Consider the following 20,173-nt stretch of genomic DNA (forward strand, 5'->3'; position numbering starts at 1 on the left):
AGCCCTGTGGAACTCTGAGTCAATTAAACCTCTTTCCTTTATAAATTACCCAGTCTCAGGTACGTCTTTATCAGCAGCATGAGAACAGACTAATACATACTGTATTTTGTTTATAAATGTGTATATTCCCCCAAATTATTTTTGATATTAAAGCATTATACAGAATTACTGCAATTATATTTGATTATAATGTATTGTGAAAGCCTATAATAAGAGCAACCAGTTTCAAGAACTTTTTATTTACCAGTTTTTAAAATATGCATTATTTATTATCTTTCTCACAACTCTAAAAATGGGATATTACGCTAATTTTAGAGATGAAACTGAATACAGTGAGTGTATGTAAATATATCCAGTGATTCATAGAATATGCAGAAGAGCTGGGATTCAAATTTTATGTGCTTAGCTCCGAAGTCTGGGCTCTCTCTCTTCACTCCCTGCCTGGAACTGTTGTGATCATAGTACATTATGTTCTATGTAGTGGAATTTTGCTGAACAGAGAGGCACAGAGTTCAGTTCTGAGCAATGACACCCACTTCCTGTGTGACCTGGACCAAGTCATCTGGCTTCACGAAATTGCTTCACTGTAGAAGGAGAATAACAATAATAATTATATTAATGATAATAAAAGCTAACATTTTTGAGTGCAAACACTGAGTTTGTTTTGCATTTGCTCTTCAATCTTCACAAAAACACAGTAAGATGTATATATATTCCCTTCCTTTTACACATGCAGAAGCTGACACACACAGAGGTTAAGTAGTTTGCCCAAGGTCACACTACTGAAAGTAGCGGGCCAGGATTCAAACCTGAGCCAGTCTGGCTCCTGAACCTGGATGTTAACCACTGCTCACTGCTAGGAGGTTGTGAGAAGTGAGATAAAGCGTGAAAATTGCTTAACTCAATGTCTGACACACCAGAAATCTCTCAAAAAATGTCAGTCATTGTTTTTATGACCATGATTTACTTGCCATTATTCTGTATCTGGTTCTGAATGGCTGCACCTGCTTTCCCTCTTTTACTTTTCCTTGGAAATGTTCCAAGGGCAAGAGGGGAAATTGAGCATCTATCAGGAAATTGCCCTCCTTGGCTGGGAAAAGCAAAAACAGCAAAGACTGCTACGAAGTCGGTTCATCACCAGGCCTAATGTGCACTGCTATTATTCAGGCTGAATTCAAATGAGCTAGGGATATAGCCCTTGCATGTTGTTTGGCATAATGTAATAACATCTGAATTTTAAAAATCTGAATCTCTCCCATTTACCCCAAAGCTAAATCATCAATGCAAATAAGTTGCTGAGAATTCACTGAAAATGCGCTTTTCAAACAAGTTTAATGGGCAAGGAGATGATTAAATAGCTGTGTCCTGCTAAAGTACACAACTTATTATCACTTTTAAAATTCTAAGTCATTGTTTACTTAGATTAAGTTTCCCCTCTGATATTATTTTTCAATAACTACCAATAAATAATCCTGAATTTAGATTTTCTTAATTGTATTGAAATCTTACTGATCTCTTAGTAAAGAATAGTTGTAGTGAATAATTTCATATACCAAGCTTAAGGTTTTGTTTAATGCCTTACTTAACGACACTTGCCCTCACCCTAAAAATAATTTTCAGGAATATGCACTTTTATAAACAAAATGCAGTATGTATTAGTCTGTTCTCATGCTGCTAATAAAGACATACCTCGAGAATGTTGGAACATTCTCATACTCCCAACAACCCATCAGGCAGGCACACATACACCATTTGATACATACTTATTGAGCAACTTTCACAGTCATTTGACTGTGGAGAACACAAAGATAATACAACGTAAGAACCTGGCCATTAACTAATATATAATTTCATCACAACACAAATATGTTTATGATTACATACAAATCAAAGAATATTAGAATTTGAAGCTAACGATTTTACAAATTCCATAGTCTTTGGAGTTAAAAAACCTTATATCTAATTTAATATTAATTTTTAAAATAATATATTGATTATTGAGTTGATATTGTGCTTTGTGTTGTGTATACTATAATGAATAAATAACAGCTCTTATCATCAAGATATGTATAATCTAGAAGTAAAGACAGGGTATTAAAGTCATAAGATAAATCAACATTTTTCCATTCTCTCCCTAAAATACACAAACTGATGTCTATGTACTTCTCCACTTAACAATCAAGGTATATTTTTCAAGATTTAATTGTGTTCAACAACTGACCTCATTATGTCAGTTGTACTTCTTTGTAATTATATTACTTTAACTAAACTTACATAAATTAATGAAATATGAGAGTAAAATAGCATGTGTATGTTTCTGTGAAAACTGCTTTAATGTTTTGAAATAATTTTATGAAGTCGAGTTGCCAAAGCACTGCTGTTATATTAAGAGTTGAGTGAGACAAATCTAAAAGATTAAGAATTATTCCAGAAAGATTCTGCAAACAAATCACCTTGCATTTTAAAACATTGGTCAGTATTTGAAAACTGGTATAAATGGAGTACTTACTATTCAGCCATAAAAAGAATAATATCCCATCATTTGCAACAACATGGATGGAACTGGAGGCCATTATGTTAAGTGAAATAAGTCAGGCACAGAAAGACAAACCTTGTATGTTCTCACTTATCTGTGGATGCTAAAAATTAAAACAATTGAACTCATGAAGATAGATCATAAAAGGATGCAGGCCAGGTGCGTAATCTCAGCACTTTCAGAGGCCAGAGCAGGAGGATCCCCTAAGGACCAATCTGACCAACATGGAGAAATCCTGTCTCTACTAAAAATACAAAATTAGCCAGGTGTCGTGGTGCATGCCTGTAATCCCAGCTACTCAGGAGGCTGAGGCAGGAGAATCGCTTGAACCCAGGAGGTGGAGGTTGCGGTGAGCCGAGATCGTGCCATTTGCACTCCAGCCTGGGGAACAAGAGCGAAATTCCATCTCAAAAAAAAAAAAAAGAAGATGGCTGCCGGAGGCTGGGAAGGGTAGTTTGGTGGAGATAGTGGAGGAAAGAGGGGTGATTAATGGGTACAAAAAAATAGAAAGAATAAGTAAGGCCCAGTATTTGATAGCACAATAGGGTGACTACAATAAAAAATAATTTAATTGTACTTTTCGAAATATCTAGAGAGTTTAATTAGATTATTTGTAACACAAAGGATAAATGCTTGAGGTGATTTATCCTGATGGAATTACTATGCCTTGCATGCCTGTATCAAAATATCTCATGTAACCCATAAATATGTGCACCTACTATGTACCCACAAAAATTTAAAAAAATTAAAACCGTAGTACACATATAATTATAATAACCTGTGACTCATGCAAGCAGAGCACAGCCTGGATGTCAGTCCTACTGGAGAAGTGACACAGTTGAAATCTGAAAGAGGCAGCACAAGGTGAAGAGAGATGCAAAAGTGTCATGAGCAAAAGAAATAGTGTATTTAAAGTCTTGGTGGCAAAAAAAAGATGTGAAAACAGCTCAGGGCAGCTGAATTACAAGTGATAGAGGTTGTGAAAAGGGGATGAGTCTAGAGAAATTCTCAGGAGACAGATCTCGACAATGAGGAATTTTTTAATAAATGAGGGGCATGATTAGATTCTCTTAGCAAGATCACTTTGGCCTCCACAGAACTAGATTTGGGAGGGGAGGGTGAGGAGCAAGCCTGTGAGTATTGAAGTGGCTCTTCGCCTAGACAGTCTAGTCACTAGGGGAAAGAAGGAGAGAGTTAAGCTTAGTCTAATTGCCAAGAAGATAGAAAGAACTGAACAGATCAAGAGAAATTCAAGAGGTGAAATTAGCATGAACTGGTGAGTAATCAATGCAGAGGGTAAAGGAGAAGTCAAAGCTGACTCTCAGATTTCTGGCTTGTTAACTGGGTCACGGTGCCATTTAAAGAAATAGGGAACAATGGGAAAAGAGCAGGCAGAGGAGATAAGGTGATAAGTTCTGCTCAGCTCTATCTCATTATATTAAAAAAGGAAGCTAATTTCTAGAGAGAGTAAGTTTTCTACCTCAAGTAACAAAGCCAGAAATTGAGTTCAGAACTTCTGACCAACACTCCCTCCCTGCCTCTATCAGTCCAATTCCCTTTCTACCCATATAGTGCAAACACCCACCCATAATTCAATCTACAGTTTTATTCCAGACAGATCATTACGAAACCCCCAGATATGACTATAAATGTTCTTTCATCCCTCTCCCTGCTGCCAATTTCATATCTGCCCCCATAAACCCAAAAAAACCTTGGCTTAGCATTGCGTTGAACCCTACCGACATAAGTTTCACACAGTAAAATCTTTTATCTTTTAAAATCAGTTTCAATGGAAATATGACCCACAGAAAGATGAATGGAGCAGCCTTCTGTGAAATAGGTTGAAAATAATTGCATGTCAGACAGGGTTTGGAGAGGAGCCAGTGAGGTATTAAGTGAAAATGTGGAGGAACAGACCCTCCACGACTCTGAATTTGAAAGCTCAAACATTGGGGCTGGGAATATTTTATCCTCATTGGAAGGGCATGTGATTTATTTCCTCTGACTGCTAATTGGCACAGAAAGTAGATTAGTGGATTTCAAAAAGGAATTAAACAAAGCTTATGTGTCTTGAAAAATACTTAAGTGGCATTGGTTTGAATTTACAGGCTCCAACAGTGACCAGCATACCACAGACAGAGCAATTAGTAGTTAAATAAATGAGTGCTTCCGAAAATGTTTTTATTTAAAGTCTTTAGCAGAAGATGAGTGAAAAGGGGAAGATTCTGAGGCCTGAATAGAAGGGAAACTTGACTTGATAAAGGCCTCCCTGTATTCAATTATTCTTTTGTGATTGTTCTATTATTGAGAATGCAAAATTTTGGCTGCATAAGAAATACTGCTTTTATCCATTTGTTCTTTCATTCAGCTAATATTTATTGAGTGTTCATTGTGCCGTGCATTGTTCTAGACCTGTGGCTCTTAATCTGGCAATTGTACATCTCCCCCACCCCAGAGGATGTTTGGCAAGGTTTGGAGTTGTTTTTTGGTTCTCACGGCTGGGGTCAGGGGTGGCTACCAGCACCTGGTAGTCATGTTTCTGCTAATATCGTACAATGCACAGGACCACTCCCCACAACAAAGAATTAGTAGCATAAATATTGAGAAATCCTGTTCTAGATGCTAGCAATAGAGCAATGAAAAAAAAGAAAAAAGAGAGAAAAACCTCAGCCCTTATGAAACTTAAATTTTAATGATAGAAGAGAACAATAAACCAGTTAATAAGGAAACATATAGCTACCAGATAGTGACAAGGCACTATGAAGAAAAATAAAGCAGGTGCTGCTGGTGGTTACTATTGTATAGAAAGGTCAAGAAGACCTCATTACTAAGGTGATTTTTGAGCAGAAACTTAAAGAGAAGCAAGTCATGGTACAATAGTGAAGGCTGATCCTATCATTGTTTTGTTTTGTGTTGATTTTTCTTCCAGTACTGCATGAATTCAAGGTACAGGTAAGTTTGAAATAATTTCTGGGAAAATTATCAGAGCATTCTTGCTTCCACACACTACTTTTTATCACTAAAACTTGTATATAGGTTTAGATGTAGAGGAATACAATTCTCCATTTTTTACCCATTTTAGAAAAATGAGAAACAGAGTTAATTTTCCTTTCAACCAATTGAAACAGACTCTTTTAGTTCAACTTAGTTAATTATTGCAGGACACAGGTTCCAAACACTATATACAAAACAGTGATTGATGCATCAGTGTATGTATATACACACATATATTTTTCATAAGTGTGCATTATATATGCATATAGTATACACAGTGAATATATTAACATACTCTTTACTACACATGAGGTAATATGAGGGCAGAAAAGGTCATCAGGGTTTGAACGTAAACATATAAATGTGGAAAAGGATATTTTGAAAATAAGATCAAATTATGATTTGAATTTTTTTTTTGTTTTTCGTTTGCACACACTTATAAGAACACATAGCAAAAAAGATATAGAATTTGAGCTTTTCTTATAGATTTAACCCATTCCAAAATCTTATTTGATTTATGATTCACTGAAAGAAAAATCTAACTACAATTGTATGATTCTTATATTCTATATATAAAAAAACAAACACTTAAAAATGTTTGCTCACAACTGCAATTTAATGAAGCTTCATATTTCTCAGAGTTGTTCTGCCTTTTTTTCCAAGGATTCGTTTATTAAAAGCAATGTAATTTTACATCTTAAGTTAATATTTTACTTCTATGCAGAAATGCTCATAATAAAGAAGCAAAAGCATACTATGAGATTATAATTGCAGTATTTTAAAAAATATTTAGTAAAGTTTTCAATAGTTTAAAAACAGTAGCACCATTGTAACACAATGACAATCCTAAATGTCTGATTGGAGTGGCATTAACAAGCTCTTCAAATGCTGAGTATTTCAAATATGTTATTTATAGTTTTAGATGTATGGATCTGGTTAACAGAAAGAAGGAAATGAGAAAATCACTTAGAATGTTTGATTATCTCAGAACAAAAATAATTTAATTTCTATATCTATATCTGGTTATGAAAATGTGATATTATGTTCGGAGGAATAACTTATCAGTTCTCCAGTACATGGGTAGATGTGATTTTTTTTATGCCCTTGCTAATGATGGCAGAATTTTAAAGGATGATTCAACAGAACATAGTATAGAGAAGAGAAATGTGAGACATGAGAAAAACGGATAAATAATTCCTTCAGCTGAGTTAGATTCATAACCAGGTGCTGTGACCCTGAAGCCAGAGAAGAGGTAATCAAGAGCTGGCTGAGATGGAATGAGCCACGGAGAAGGGCCTCCTTTATTCACCAGGACTTTCACCGCACAACTGCCACACCATTCATTGATTGTTTATTCATGTATTCATTTACTCACTCATTAACTCAACAAACATAGTAATTGAGTGCATACCAACTTTTCTAGGCACTATAGATGTAAATATGCCCGTCTTCAAGAAGTTCAACTGAGAGAGACATTGACATGTAAATACCAACTATGTGACATATAGAGAGGGCGTGAGACATGAATATCCTTTAGGGGTAATGACTGAGAAGGTTAGACATAGAAAGATGAGTCAGGGTTTATAAAACAACTGGGATGGGGGTGAGCCCTCCTAATCAAGTCATACCAGTCCAAAGTAGAACTGTCCTGCATGATGGAAACCAAGCTGCATGATGGGGAGCTTAGAGCTCCCCAACCATCTGAATAAACCCCTCCTCTTGGTCAAGGGCATTGCAAAGTTAAATTGGAAAACTAATTCAGGCCATGATGAGAAAGGGGAGTTGGATATGTCTCATTATTCCGTCATCCCTGTTCAAATTCAGACACAGCTGAATTAACATTAACATTAAAACTGATCTGAAGACCCACAGAACAGATTGTTTAAGTCTGGTAAGAAACATTTACAGTCTATTCTCTCTGAAGCCTGCTACCTGGGATCTTCATTTGTATGATAAAACCTTGGTCTCCACAACCCCTTATCTTAACTCTGACATTCCTTTCTATTGATTCCAGGTCATTAGATAATAACTTAATCAATTGCCAACCAGAAAATCTTTGAATCTGCCTATGACCTGGAAGCCCCCAGTTGTCCCACCTTTCCTGACCCAAGCTTAAAATGTATAAAACCAAGTTGTAGGCTGACCACATTGGGCACATGTTCTCGGGATCTCCTGAGGGCTGTGTCATAGGTCATTGGCCACTCATATTTGGCTCAGAATAAATATCTTCAAATATTTCACAGAGTTTGACTCTTTTCATTGACAAAAGTAACACTGTCCTCCAGGCCAGAGAAGAGACAGAGTCAAATTGGGAAAAGCCTTACATTCCATTTTAATGCTGCAAACCAGGGGCCACCAAACTTTTTAATTATTTTTTATTGTGGCAAAATATTCATGACATAAAATTTACCATGTTAACTACTTTTAAGTAAACAGTTCAGTAGCATTAAATACATTCACATTATTGTGCAATTATTAGAACTTTTTCATCTTCCCAAATTGAAATTCTACCCATTAAACAATAACTCCCCATTTCCTGCTTCCCCCAACCCCTGGAAACCACCATTCTATTTTTTGTCCCTATGAATCTGACTACTCTATGTACCACATATAAGTAGAATCACATAGTGTTTGTCCTTTTGTGCCTAGCTTATTTTAGTTAGCACAATGTCTTTGATGATCATCCATGTAGTAGCATGTCAGAATTTCATTGCAAATGTTTTTATTGTGTCAGTTAAACTGGTCTTTGTATACACCTCTAATATATGTATAGTATTAATGTATCATACACATTATGAAGCATATACAACAATAAATATTTTCAAAGAGCTATACTGAAAAACAAACTTATTTTTTTCTTTGCACAATAGATTGTCTGTAAAATCTCCTGGGGTTTATATATTCCCCTCTTTGCGTACTGCTGCTAGCTATAGAAAAATGAAAAGCAATGAGGAGTGTTAAGCAAAGGAGCCATGTCGTTTGACACTCTGACCCAGTCTTTCACCAAGCACCCTAATCCAGGTAAGTACTCTGTAGTTAGTGATGACAAGGAGTTTTCGAAGACTAGATAATTCAGATAATCAGTTTTGGTTTTTTAGAGTAGAATATTTTAGTGGTTCTGTGAAGTATAGACCTTATTCAATGCAAGTGCATATCTTTCTAATTTCCAAGCATATAGAACATTTTGTTGAGAAGCATAAAATAACACAGCTACTGAAAAATACTTGTTGGTCACTGTTCACTTCAAGATTGCAGATGAATGTATTGGCAGAACTTACGGTTCTCTTGATGCTTGTGAGTATTGTTCAAAGATTTATTAAAATCAGTTGATTTCTTAAGAGCAAACCACAAAACAGGTACTACTACTAAAAACTAAGGTTAGAACAGGAAAATTGCATGATAGTTGAAAAAGCACTGACTTTGGAGCCAAGTAGTACCTCAGGAAAACTCTCACTTCACCAGTTACTATTAATAGCTATGTGACCACTGGGAGAATGCCTATACCTCTCTTAACCTCTGTTTTATCATCTATAAATATATGGCAATAACTTTTTTGCAAAGTTGCTAAGGGCATGAAATGACGTACTGCACCTAAGTGCCTACTACAGATGTTCAGTTGGTGTTTGTACCTGCTCTTCCATTTAGAAATCCCCAAACACAAAAACTAGTATTATTACCTTGTCCTATGTATGAGGACCAGCATAATCCCTCTGCCTGGAATGCCTTCTGCCCTAAGAGTCCTAATTGGATTTCAAGAATCAGATTTCAATGTATTTTCTTTTGGCATTTCAGAGGTACAATTAAGTTCTTTCTTATCATAGCTCCTGTATTGCTTTATTTATGTCTCTAATAGTAATAACCACTTAATATGTGGTGGATGCCATGTTAGTACTAGTTCCCCTTAAAGGAAGGGATAAATTATTATTTCAGCTGCCAGGAGTACAACCAGCAGATATGCCCTCTTTAGGAATTATCCCAGATGAGAGCACCTCTCAGGTCATGCCCTTTCCCAAGATAGCCACATCCCCAAACATAAAGTGTGATACAAGGGCCCAGGTCCTTCACAACACTGGGGACACCTCCAAAAAGTCATCCATCTTTAGAACTCCCTTCAGAGTTGGCTGAAGCTTCCAATGAGACCACATCACAGTTCGGCCTCTCCCTCTGCCCAGGCTTATGTCCTTCCCTTTTCTTCCCCAGGTGGTGGTCCAAGAATGTTTCCTAGTAAGTCCCCTCCACCCTAATCTCTATTTCAGAATTTGCAACTCGGAAACCCAATTTGCAGTATACTCCAGGCACTTATTATGTTACTACAATAATTTGTTCACAGCCTGTCTCACTCATTGGGCTGGGTATGCTTCTGATATTTAAAAAAAATATTCTTAGGATCTAGTCATACCTGGCACATGTGAATACCTAGCAAATATTTGTTGAATAAATTCATTTAAAAAGAGATCCTATTCTTCTTGGTCAGGAAACTCTATTCTCTTCTTTAATTAAATGTATTTATTTATAATCTTTCTTTACAGGAAAAGAATGTAAAGAAGTTAACTGAAAGTTAACTACCATTACATAGTGGGAAAGTGAGAATGACAGAATTGTAAAAGCAAGTATGTCATCAGGATCAATATAGTTGTAATTATTCATTGGCTATTATAAAGTCATTCAATAAATAGTCATTGAGCAGAATAACTGTATACCAGGCATTGCTTAAATGCTAAGTCTTTTTCCCCAAGGAGAGTTATATTCAATTGACAGCAAAAGCCAAAAATAGAATAAAGCAGTATAATTTAATAGAGTAATAGGTAGTATGAAAGCCACTGAGGGGGATCAGAATACACCATCCCTAAATATGCCACTTTGGGATATTGATTATTTTGAGCTGGAGATGCTCAATAGCAGACGCAGGAAGGGCTCTCTGCCTTTTCCTTTTTTACTTAAAAACAGAGTGTAAGTTTACCATGAGAAAAGTGCCCTCCCTGTATCACCAAGAAGGGAATATTCTTATCATCACAGACAGGGAGTTGACACAGAGATGAGCCTACACAAACAAATCTTACAAAAATAACCCTTATCTTCCATTAGCTTCTCCCATGTATTTCCTAGTCACTTTTCCACAATTTCTTTCCCCAACCCTAAACTCTTTTACTTTGGCTTTATCATATCTCCACAATTTATGACTCTGTTAAAATGTTATCTAAGCCCCTAGGTCTAACTGCTTCTTTGAGGTTTTTACCTCTTTCTTTCTACAAAGCCCACCATGACACATAAAAATATTAACCTCAAGTAAAACTTGTATGCTTTTTCTTTTGTTAGTATGTCTTTTGTCTGTATAATTCACAGGTCCTGGTCACAGAATTTAAGAGGATAGAGGAAAAGTATTTCCTCACCTACATCACTTTAGGTCGGATGGTCAGGGAGGGACTCCCAAAAAGGGTGAACAGATACTTCAGTGATAAAAATCCACACTTGCAGAGATTTGGGGAAAGAAACTTCTATTTTATTTTATTATGTCATTTATTTATTTATTTTTTTAATTTTTTTTATTTTTTGAGACTCCAGGCTGGAGTGCAGTGGCACGATCTCAGCTCACTGCAACTTCTGCCTCCCAGGTTCAAGTGATTCTTGTGCCTCAGCCTCCCGAGTAGCTGGGATTACAGGCATGCACCACCACCCAGCCAATTTTTTTTTTTTTCTTAGTAGAAACAGGGTCTCACCATGTTGCCCAGGTTGGTCTCAAATTCCTGGGCTCAAGCGATAGACCCACCTTGGCCACCCAAAGTGCTGGGATTATAGGCATGAGCCACCAGACCCTGCCTATATGGGAAAGAAACTTTTAGACAGACAAAATAGCTAATATAAAGGCCAGGGAACAAAACCAAATTTGACCCTAAGTTCCCAGCAGCTAAATATAGTAAATGGCTTGTTTTTATCTGGGAGGGGATATGTTTTTATTCTTAAGGAGAGTCAATTTTCCATTGAATAAAATCTGGATGGCACTGAGAGAGGTAAACAATGTCTTCATCAACCATTTCACAACAAACACAGAAGGAGAAATCCGTGATGGCTTTTTGTAGGGACATTGGAGACCTAACATTAAGAAGCATTCAGGAAAGACAGTTTCTGTGAGGTGCTATAATGACTCACAATACTTAGAGTAGTAGCTAGATGACATGACCTTTAAGTTTTCTTCTTTAAGTGAGAATTGTATGTCAGTCTAAGATTGCATCCTTTATTGGGGGCTTCAATGCAGGTATCTTAGAGTATTCATTTATACTCTGATTCATTAATCAAGAAAAAAATTGTTCAGAAAACTTTGGACAAAGGCTTTTAATCATAGCACTCTATGTTCCTGCTGCATTTAAGTTATGACTCACAATTTAAGCTGACTTCATAGAATTCTACTGAAATATCACCTACTCAGATAAAAAGTTGCTTGTTTCCCCCATACAACTCCATTCTTTTCATTTGCAAATGTATTCCCTCCTCTCATTGCTGTAGAATAGGACTGTCAGTTATTCTGATAGATATTAAGTTTTATTGAGATGCAAATAAATAACAACAGGCATAAAATTAAAGAAAGATGAGTTTCAGTGTCAAGATACTCAATGAAGCAGGAAATGGAGATCATTAAGCTATTACTATAAGACAGGTTTGCTTAACCTACCTTTGTAATTTTGTTCCCTGACAACTAAACAAAAAACGTATTTATTAAACAGTGACACTCTGGCAGGGACATGCCACTATAAGTCAAAAGAAAGAATATATATTCCAAAGTGAAAAACAGCAAGTTAAGCTTTATTATGGTAGCGGAGAAATGTCATCACATTACAAAACATGTGCTGCAACCATCAAATGGCTTTGACTTCTTAGTAAATCATATGTATAAAATACCTACTGAGTCAACTAATTAAATTCATTCTATTTTGCAAATATTTCAAGCATGTGACATCTCAAACCCAAGGCCTACCACCTGTTTTTCTCAATGATAAAATCAGAACTGAAGAGACGAGATGTTGGGATTCAGTAACAGTGTGTGTGACAGTGTCTGGCTAGCATAGTTCCTAGCAGATAACATAACATTAATACTCAATCTCTCCCTTCCCTTGCCTTCCCTCTTACTTTCACAACCTAGTGTAGAAGAAGGGTTATATCCTGAAATAGATTACAGTCAAAAACCACACATAGCTGCCTCCTTTGTGGGACCTGCAGCAAGGATACAGATAGAGGCCAACATACCAAATCTGCATATTCAAAAGTTACAAATCAAGCTGGCAAACTATTAAATAAAATGTGATATATTCTTCTGTCTTGATAAATATATTTTATAACAACCTGAAAGGCCAATTTCTAATTTAGATTTCTCATATCCCTCAGAGTTTTATGCCAAAATTTGATAGGGGGCCATGGGACATATGCATTCCTACCCAGTCTTGAGGCTTGAACCCCGTACTCTTCTCTCTACCAGCTTTCCCACCCAGAGGAACCTGGTAGGCATGGTCTGAACACTCCAGCATGATTCAGCTCCAGAAACACCTCCATAATCAATTGTCCCTTAGGCCTAAGAGCATGCACACCAGCAACCACAGTCTGCCCTTGAGAACGTGGGATAAGAAGAGGTCCAAGCAAATGTTGGAGCCAGTACTGAGACCTGTTGAACAGAAAATTCCACAGTCTCAGATACAGTCTAGAAGTGAAGGTAGGACTCCCAAATAAGCCATAACTTTGAGTCTTGACTATTTCTAAGAATGATGCTATTTATAAATTTAGTAACTCTTGCAATAATTTTACTTTTATCAAGAAATCAATATTCACAAAGGTACTGATGTTAACATGATTATGGCATCAAGAAAAAGTAATTCTATAAACAGAGATTTTTTTTTTTCTTTTCCTGTGTCAACAGAAACAAAGATGAATGTAGCTTGGGTGCTTTTCTCCCATCTTTTCTCCAGCTATATTACTATTTTAAGGTATATTTCTATTCATGCTTGCTGCTTGCTTGGTTTCTATCTATCTCTCCCCTTCTCTCTCTCCTTCCTTTCTTTCATTCCTTCTTCCGCTTGGTGTCTCATTTTGATAAACCCGTAATTTTTATAAACAAACAAACAAAAAACACAACTAGAAATTGTGTTTGCTACGTTTAAGAAAGTTACGCCTAAAGTCATATCAGTCAAACATAGGAATAAATTTGCCCATCACAATGTGGTAGTAGTAGAATAGCTCAAACAGTCTCAATTTCTGTGACTCACACATTATTTGACACAAATGGTCCTGCTAAAAACTGCAAGATGCCTCTACTGAAAAATATAGGAAAGTAAAATACCATGGTTTACACTGGTTTCTATGCCTGAAGTAAGACAAAAGTTACTGAGTTTTTACAGCATCTTGCCTTTTAGAAGGATTCGCCCTTCAAACTATGACACACACCTATTTGTACTGGTGTCACATTACTGATTCAAATACTTCCCATTTCACTATAGAGTGTATGAAGACAGATAAAGATAAAGGGGAAGGAGCTACTCACTAATCAAAGAACAGACACGAACAAAAAGGGTTTGTAGCACTGGGATAGAAACAAGCACAGGATGCTGGACAATTTGTTTTACTCCATTCTTCATTTAGTCTTGAACAAAACTCAGCAAGTCTTCCCGTGTTAATTTCTGCTTCCTGACAGACTGTCTATATTCTTAAAAAACATTTTAAATTAAATGGCCTCATAATCTTACCAAGTCTAGTTTATTATTTGAGCCCCTTGTCCCCACATGGCACAATACGTTATTTTGTATAAAGTTCCTGCAGTAGGGTGGTTCATCTTTAGCACCATAGTAAGACAACTTTGGGCATCGTAAAGATAATCATTCTTAATGAGAATGATACAATAGCCTTTGCAAAAATAGAAAGTACCACAGACCCACCATGAAATGGAGAAGTAATTTTTGCCTTGTGTTACCAGCAGTGGTAATGGGTAATAGCATTTTACCCATATATTCTCACCTTTTCATCTGGTGTTGGATAAACAAAAATATGCATTGGCCAGAAAATTAAACAGAAGTTTAGTGTGGCCATAGAGGATAAAGGTAATCGACCCGTCTTGGTTGGTTTGGGTTGCTATAACAAATATTATTGGAGACTGGGTGGCTTAAGTTTACCAAACATTTATTTTTCACAGTTGTGGAGGCTGGAAAATCCAGAATCAAGTTGATCTTGTTCCTAATGCAGCAGATCTTATTCCTGCTGAGAGCCCACTTCCTGGTTTGCACATAGCCACCTTCTTGTATCCTGACATGGCTGAGAGCAGAGAGAAGCAAGCTCTCTCTTGTGTTTTTTTTTTTTTAAGGGACACTAATCCCATTCACAAAAGCTTCACCCTCAATACCTAATTACCTCCCAAAGACCCCACCTCCTAATACTGTCACATTGGGGATTAGGTTTCACATAGGAATTTTAGAGGAACACAAACATTCAGTCCATAGTAGCCATACTGAGAGGAAACCTATAATGTCAGTGACATAATTCATATATGGTTTTCAGAAAAGACTCCTGAACGTTAGTAAACTTTTGTTCTTTTTGTTCTTTAAATTTTACAGTAACTTTCAATAAAAAGTCTAATCATTGCAAAAAAAAGTGTCTCAAGTACACACATGAACACATACATGTACATACATGTATATATCTACATACTGGATATATATATACACACACACACACCTGCATATGCACATACACACTTCTGTATAACTATTTAAATTAGGCATATTTCAAATATAGAGGTCATGTATATAAGTATTTATGAAACCCTCTCTGAGTTTTTACAACTCAACCACTAAATATCTTGTATTTAGGAAATTTCTATGGCCCCCAGTAGAATGAAAATGAGGAATTGAGCTAGTGGAAGCTAAGTTGGCTCTTGTTACAAATAGAAGAGGAATACTTGAAATATGGTTGTTGTATGCTCTGAAAGGTCGAGTTGGGAATGAAACAGGCTTCCACTGGGAATTACTTATTATACAAATTCTGTACATTTTAATCTCTGATGTTCATTTAACTGAAGAATCATCTTTCTGATAGAAACATGTGTCCCTACATATTTAGATACATACAGTGGCTCTTATTTCAGGCCTTGGTGCCTTTCTTCACAGCAGTTTCCTGCTTGGGCCTGATCATTCAAGTCATTCATTCTATTTAACAGTTACTGAGTGTTTACTGTATTCTGGGCTGCTGAGATGAAACAGTTAACAAGACAGATAGGGTTTCTTTCATGGTGTATGGGAGAGGAGGGAGAGAAAAGGGAGGGGAACGACAGTCAATAACAGGTGATAAACAAGGAAACAAAAACAATTTCAGACACAGCTAAATCCAGTGGAGAGGTTAAAATGTCCTTCTCTTTCCTGTACCTTCCCTCATCCCTATCCTTATCATCCCTTAGAAACACGATTTTCTGACAACCTCCTTCATGCAGTCCTGAATAGACCATTTCCTCCTTTTGTGGACGCACTGATCCCACCTCCACTTCTATCGTGATACTTTATTGCATTTATTTGTTTACCTGTCTTATCTTTCCCAACCAGACTTTGAGCCTCTTTGGAGTAAAGGTCAGACATGTTTTCTTAATGATTTTGTAGTTGTAATTCCTGGCACATATTCTGTTTTTCCTCTTCATTTTAACCCTCAAGACACAGCATATAAAACATTCAATAAATGTCAATTTACCAAACGTGTATGATTTTATAATTTGTATTCTTTCCAATGTATGAAGGGCCTTGAGAAAAATTAATTTCAAAGAACAAGGTATGACATATTCAATAAATGCTAGTCAACTGAATTAATCTGTTCGAGGAGTAAAGGAGCCTAAGGGTAGCCTTTCTATTATTGTACGACTCGAGGCGTAGTAGGAATGACTATGTTGATGTTATCACAATCTTCTGCAAAGATTTTAGTATGTCCTCGTTGGAGCCATATTCTATCGTTTTAATTCAGCCAGCGTACCATTTTAAAAATTGTTATCACAACTTAAGTTTCATGCTATTAAAGTGATGTGAGAAATTGAATTGAGCAGATAGACTATGTATTATGAGTTAAAAGACAAGCTCAAGAACGCCAGAGAAAGATCTTACATTTTCCAGAACCCAGAGAACTTGCTTCCCCAGAGAGTTAGGACAGTGAATTTTACTCAAGTAATATAGCATTGAAGGACAACCAATTAAATAACTAATCAAATAACCAGCTAAATAATTTGAGGAATGTGGTGTTGCCAGAAATTCCAGTATTTGAAAGCACTCTTTGACCTCACAAGAGCTTTAGGCCATCTATCCGAGGGCTCTAACCATTCCAGGTGTTTATTCAGTGCCTCCCAGGGACTACCAGTTCCAAGAAAGGGGAAGGAAAAGCCCTCACATTTGAATAATAAAGAGTTTCTTAAGGTGATTTAGGACTCATCTGCATAATAATGGGTATCGTACAGGCCACAGAACAAACACACAGAACTGATTGCTTTGAACATTAATGAGAAAATGCCTTCCCTTGTTGCCAAAGCTGTTCTAGTTGAACCATGCTAAAAGCTCTATTAGGCATTCAATAATCAGACTTGGATTTTTTTAAGGGTTACATTTTTAAAATGTTACTTATCAAGAGGCCAGTCTATCTTTATGGCTTATGTGCTCCTCTATACTTCTTGGTGATTTTTCTCAAGCACAGACTAGAAGTATGTGTTAACTCCTGAGTTTTGCCTTCCACCTTCAAAGACTCCAACAGAGCACAGGAAAGCCACAAATCAAATGAAGTGCGTAAGAAGCCTGAGGTCTTCTGCAAAGTAACCAACCCATGTCTGCTCTATTGTGTGGTCATAGACTTATTTTTTTAGGTAAATGTAGTAAGCAAAAATGTGTCAGTAGCAAAAATTATTTTCTATTTTTATTTTGCTAATAGAGACTCTGATAGATGCTGATTAGTGAAACTCAGATAGAAAAAACATGTCATTAGGGATAAAGCAATGGGCTTTTCCTGAATTTTAGACGTGGTCTCTTTATCAAAGGACAAGAAATAATTGAAAAAGAGAAATAAGGTATACAAACTTCGATTAATATTGGGCAAGTTCTGTTTTATCATTATGGTAGCCATTATTCCTAAAATTTGTCGGTCAGTATACTAGATGTTTTATGTAATTATCTAATTTCAATCTCCCAACAACACTATGTGGCAAGTATCATTAGTCCCACTTTCACAGACAGGAAAATTGAGGCTCAGATATTTAAAGTAATTTGCTGAAGTTCTATTTGGTAGTAAGTTGAAGAACCAGGATTAGAAACTAAAAGTGTATGATTTTAAATTCTCGTGGTACCTATTCATCATGGAATACTACATAGCCATAAGAAAGAACAAAATCATATCCTTTGCAGCAACATGGATACAACTGGAGGTCATTATCCTAAGCAAATTAATGCCAGAACAGAAAACCAAATACTGCATGTTCTCACTTATGAGTGAGAGCTAACCATTAGACTTACATAGACATAAAGGTGGCAACAATAGATACTGGAGACTACTGGCGTGGGGAGAAAGGCAAGGGCTGAAAAACTACCTACTGGGTACTATGCTCAGTACCCAGGTGATGAGATCATTTGTACCCCAAACCGCAGCATCACACAAAATACTCATGTAACAAACACATACATATACCCCCTGAATCTAAAATAAAAGGTGAAATTTTAAGACATGCATTCTTTCCAATGTATCCGTTGCCTTGAGAAAAATTAATTTCAAAGATTAAACAACACTCTCCCTCATTTAAAAAAAAAAAAAGTATTTGAGGATAAGTTTGATGCTGTGCTTTAGTCCTGAACTACCAGTACTTTATTTTTAAATATTAACTTATAGTAATAATTTTTAGATTTAATTTAAATGCACTTAATGTAACTTATTTAACTTAATTAATTTGCATAACTAAATCTAAGCTCATATTTGTGGAAAGAGATTTGTTAAATATAAGCATGTCCTGTCGGTCTTTCTGACCTCATCATAGTTTTTAAATACAAAACGACAGCTCACGGTGGGATGATGAGAGTTCAAACACACCTTGTGCTAAAAGCAGGAGAGGCAAGTTCTGGAGGACCACATAACAGGTACTGAAGAGAAGACATAAAATGCTGCCCAATATCAACATCAAAATGAAGTTTTACTAGAAAAAAATGATCTTCAGGAAACAGAGGAGAGAAAGAAAGGATAGATAGGACAGGATATAGATTAAGGCCCTGAAACACACGATGTGCTATTATAACTGTGCCAAATTATCTTAGTACCATCACAAAATAAACTGAAGTTATTTCCTCAAATATCATTCAAAATAAGCCTCCTAAACATTTCTTACCATATTTGAGTATTATTCAATTTACTCAAAGGAAATGATCACCTAAGTGAATTTCAGCAAATCTTGTTATACCATCTCTCTGACTATAACATTCCTTCTTTTTCATAGACAGGATTATAGTTTCATGCCCCTATTTAAGATAACCACAATCACAGTTCAGTATAATTACCTAGATAGATCTCATGGTGTAATATCACATATCTGCTCATTGAGATAAACAATCTTTTGTAGGTTTCTAAATTATTTGCTTTCTAGTGTTTCCCACTTCTTAAGTTGGGTAAGGAAGGGAGAAGAAAAGAAGAAGGTAGAAGAAAAATGATTACCCTCACCAGGAAAAAAAAGAACACCCCAGCAATATTAAGAGTAATTGAGAATTGACTCTTTAACATTGAATCACATGATAAAAATTTTTTCCTATAATTTACAGGTCACATTTACTTTCATCTTCTTATTTTGTGGGAAGGAGAGGTGGTATTTGATTTTCTCCTCTGCCTTGTGTGTTTTCTTTGCAAATGGAAATGTAGCAGAAATGGAGCAGGAAGTGCAGTAACTGGGACAATTGATTTCTTTTTGGTTACCTTGTAATTTCTGGTTGTATTCGGTCCTGTCAGATTGGCTCCTCCTCAAGGTGCCAGAGTGGTCCCCAGAAACACTGCTGTCAACCACAGTGTCAGTCTTCCTTCTCTCCAACATATAGAGTCTGGACCTCAGGAAGGCCAGATTCTTTTTCTTGGTGACCATGTTTTCTTTTCCAGTGGCTTCTTTGGGCTCCATATGAGGCAAAGACAAGCTTTAGAGGCTTGCAGGCAATGACTGGTTGCTAAGGCGCCTCAGGGTGAGGGTTAAAGCCACTAGAATGACGAGTTTATCTGCCCCCTTCTAACTAACCTGCTTCACTCCAGGGTTACCTGGCTGTGACTGCCACCACCTCTACGAAGTCCCAGAGCTCCACCCACATGAGATCATTCTTTTTTAAACCTAGAATCCAACAGGGGAAGCTGCCACCTGTTACCTGAGAGACTTGCAGCACAGAGCTAGGCAAAGCAGGGACTGTGCTGTCACATGCTACTGAAGCAAACAAAAATCCCATTGTGTGGGGTGAGGGGTGGGGAAAAAGGAAAGTGAACAAGGTGAGGCAGTGAGGAAGGAAGTACACGTTAGCATAACCCGCCGTTTATGGGTTTAATGTGTGCCCATGGGTGTGTGCAGGTGCGCTCAGGACACTATGTTGTGGTCTGCTGCCTGGAAGCAGACTGGGGCTTGTGCATGGTTTTTGGCTA

General features: G+C 36.7%; 1 protein-coding gene and 1 long non-coding RNA gene across 2 annotated transcripts in view; both read right to left on the minus strand.

Moving 5' to 3' along the window:
• The window catches only part of ARHGEF38 (Rho guanine nucleotide exchange factor (GEF) 38), a 136,645-nt gene extending 116,834 nt beyond the window's left edge, over positions 1 to 19,811 (minus strand). Inside the window, exon 1 of the mRNA XM_011966325.1 lies at positions 19,472 to 19,811. Coding sequence (XP_011821715.1) covers positions 19,472 to 19,667 — 196 coding nt within the window. The 5' untranslated portion in view covers positions 19,668 to 19,811. The remainder of the gene's footprint in view (positions 1 to 19,471) is intronic.
• Positions 248 to 10,975, minus strand: LOC105529227. The gene is made up of 3 exons (XR_001004477.1): positions 10,921 to 10,975; positions 9,208 to 9,270; positions 248 to 584 (listed from the first exon to the last, which is right to left on the minus strand). It is a non-coding gene; the product is annotated as an uncharacterized LOC105529227 (long non-coding RNA).
• Positions 19,812 to 20,173: the final 362 nt, after the last annotated feature.

The sequence above is a fragment of the Mandrillus leucophaeus genome, unplaced genomic scaffold, assembly GCF_000951045.1.
Source record: "Mandrillus leucophaeus isolate KB7577 unplaced genomic scaffold, Mleu.le_1.0 Scaffold756, whole genome shotgun sequence".
In the NCBI taxonomy this organism is placed as follows: domain Eukaryota; kingdom Metazoa; phylum Chordata; class Mammalia; order Primates; family Cercopithecidae; genus Mandrillus; species Mandrillus leucophaeus.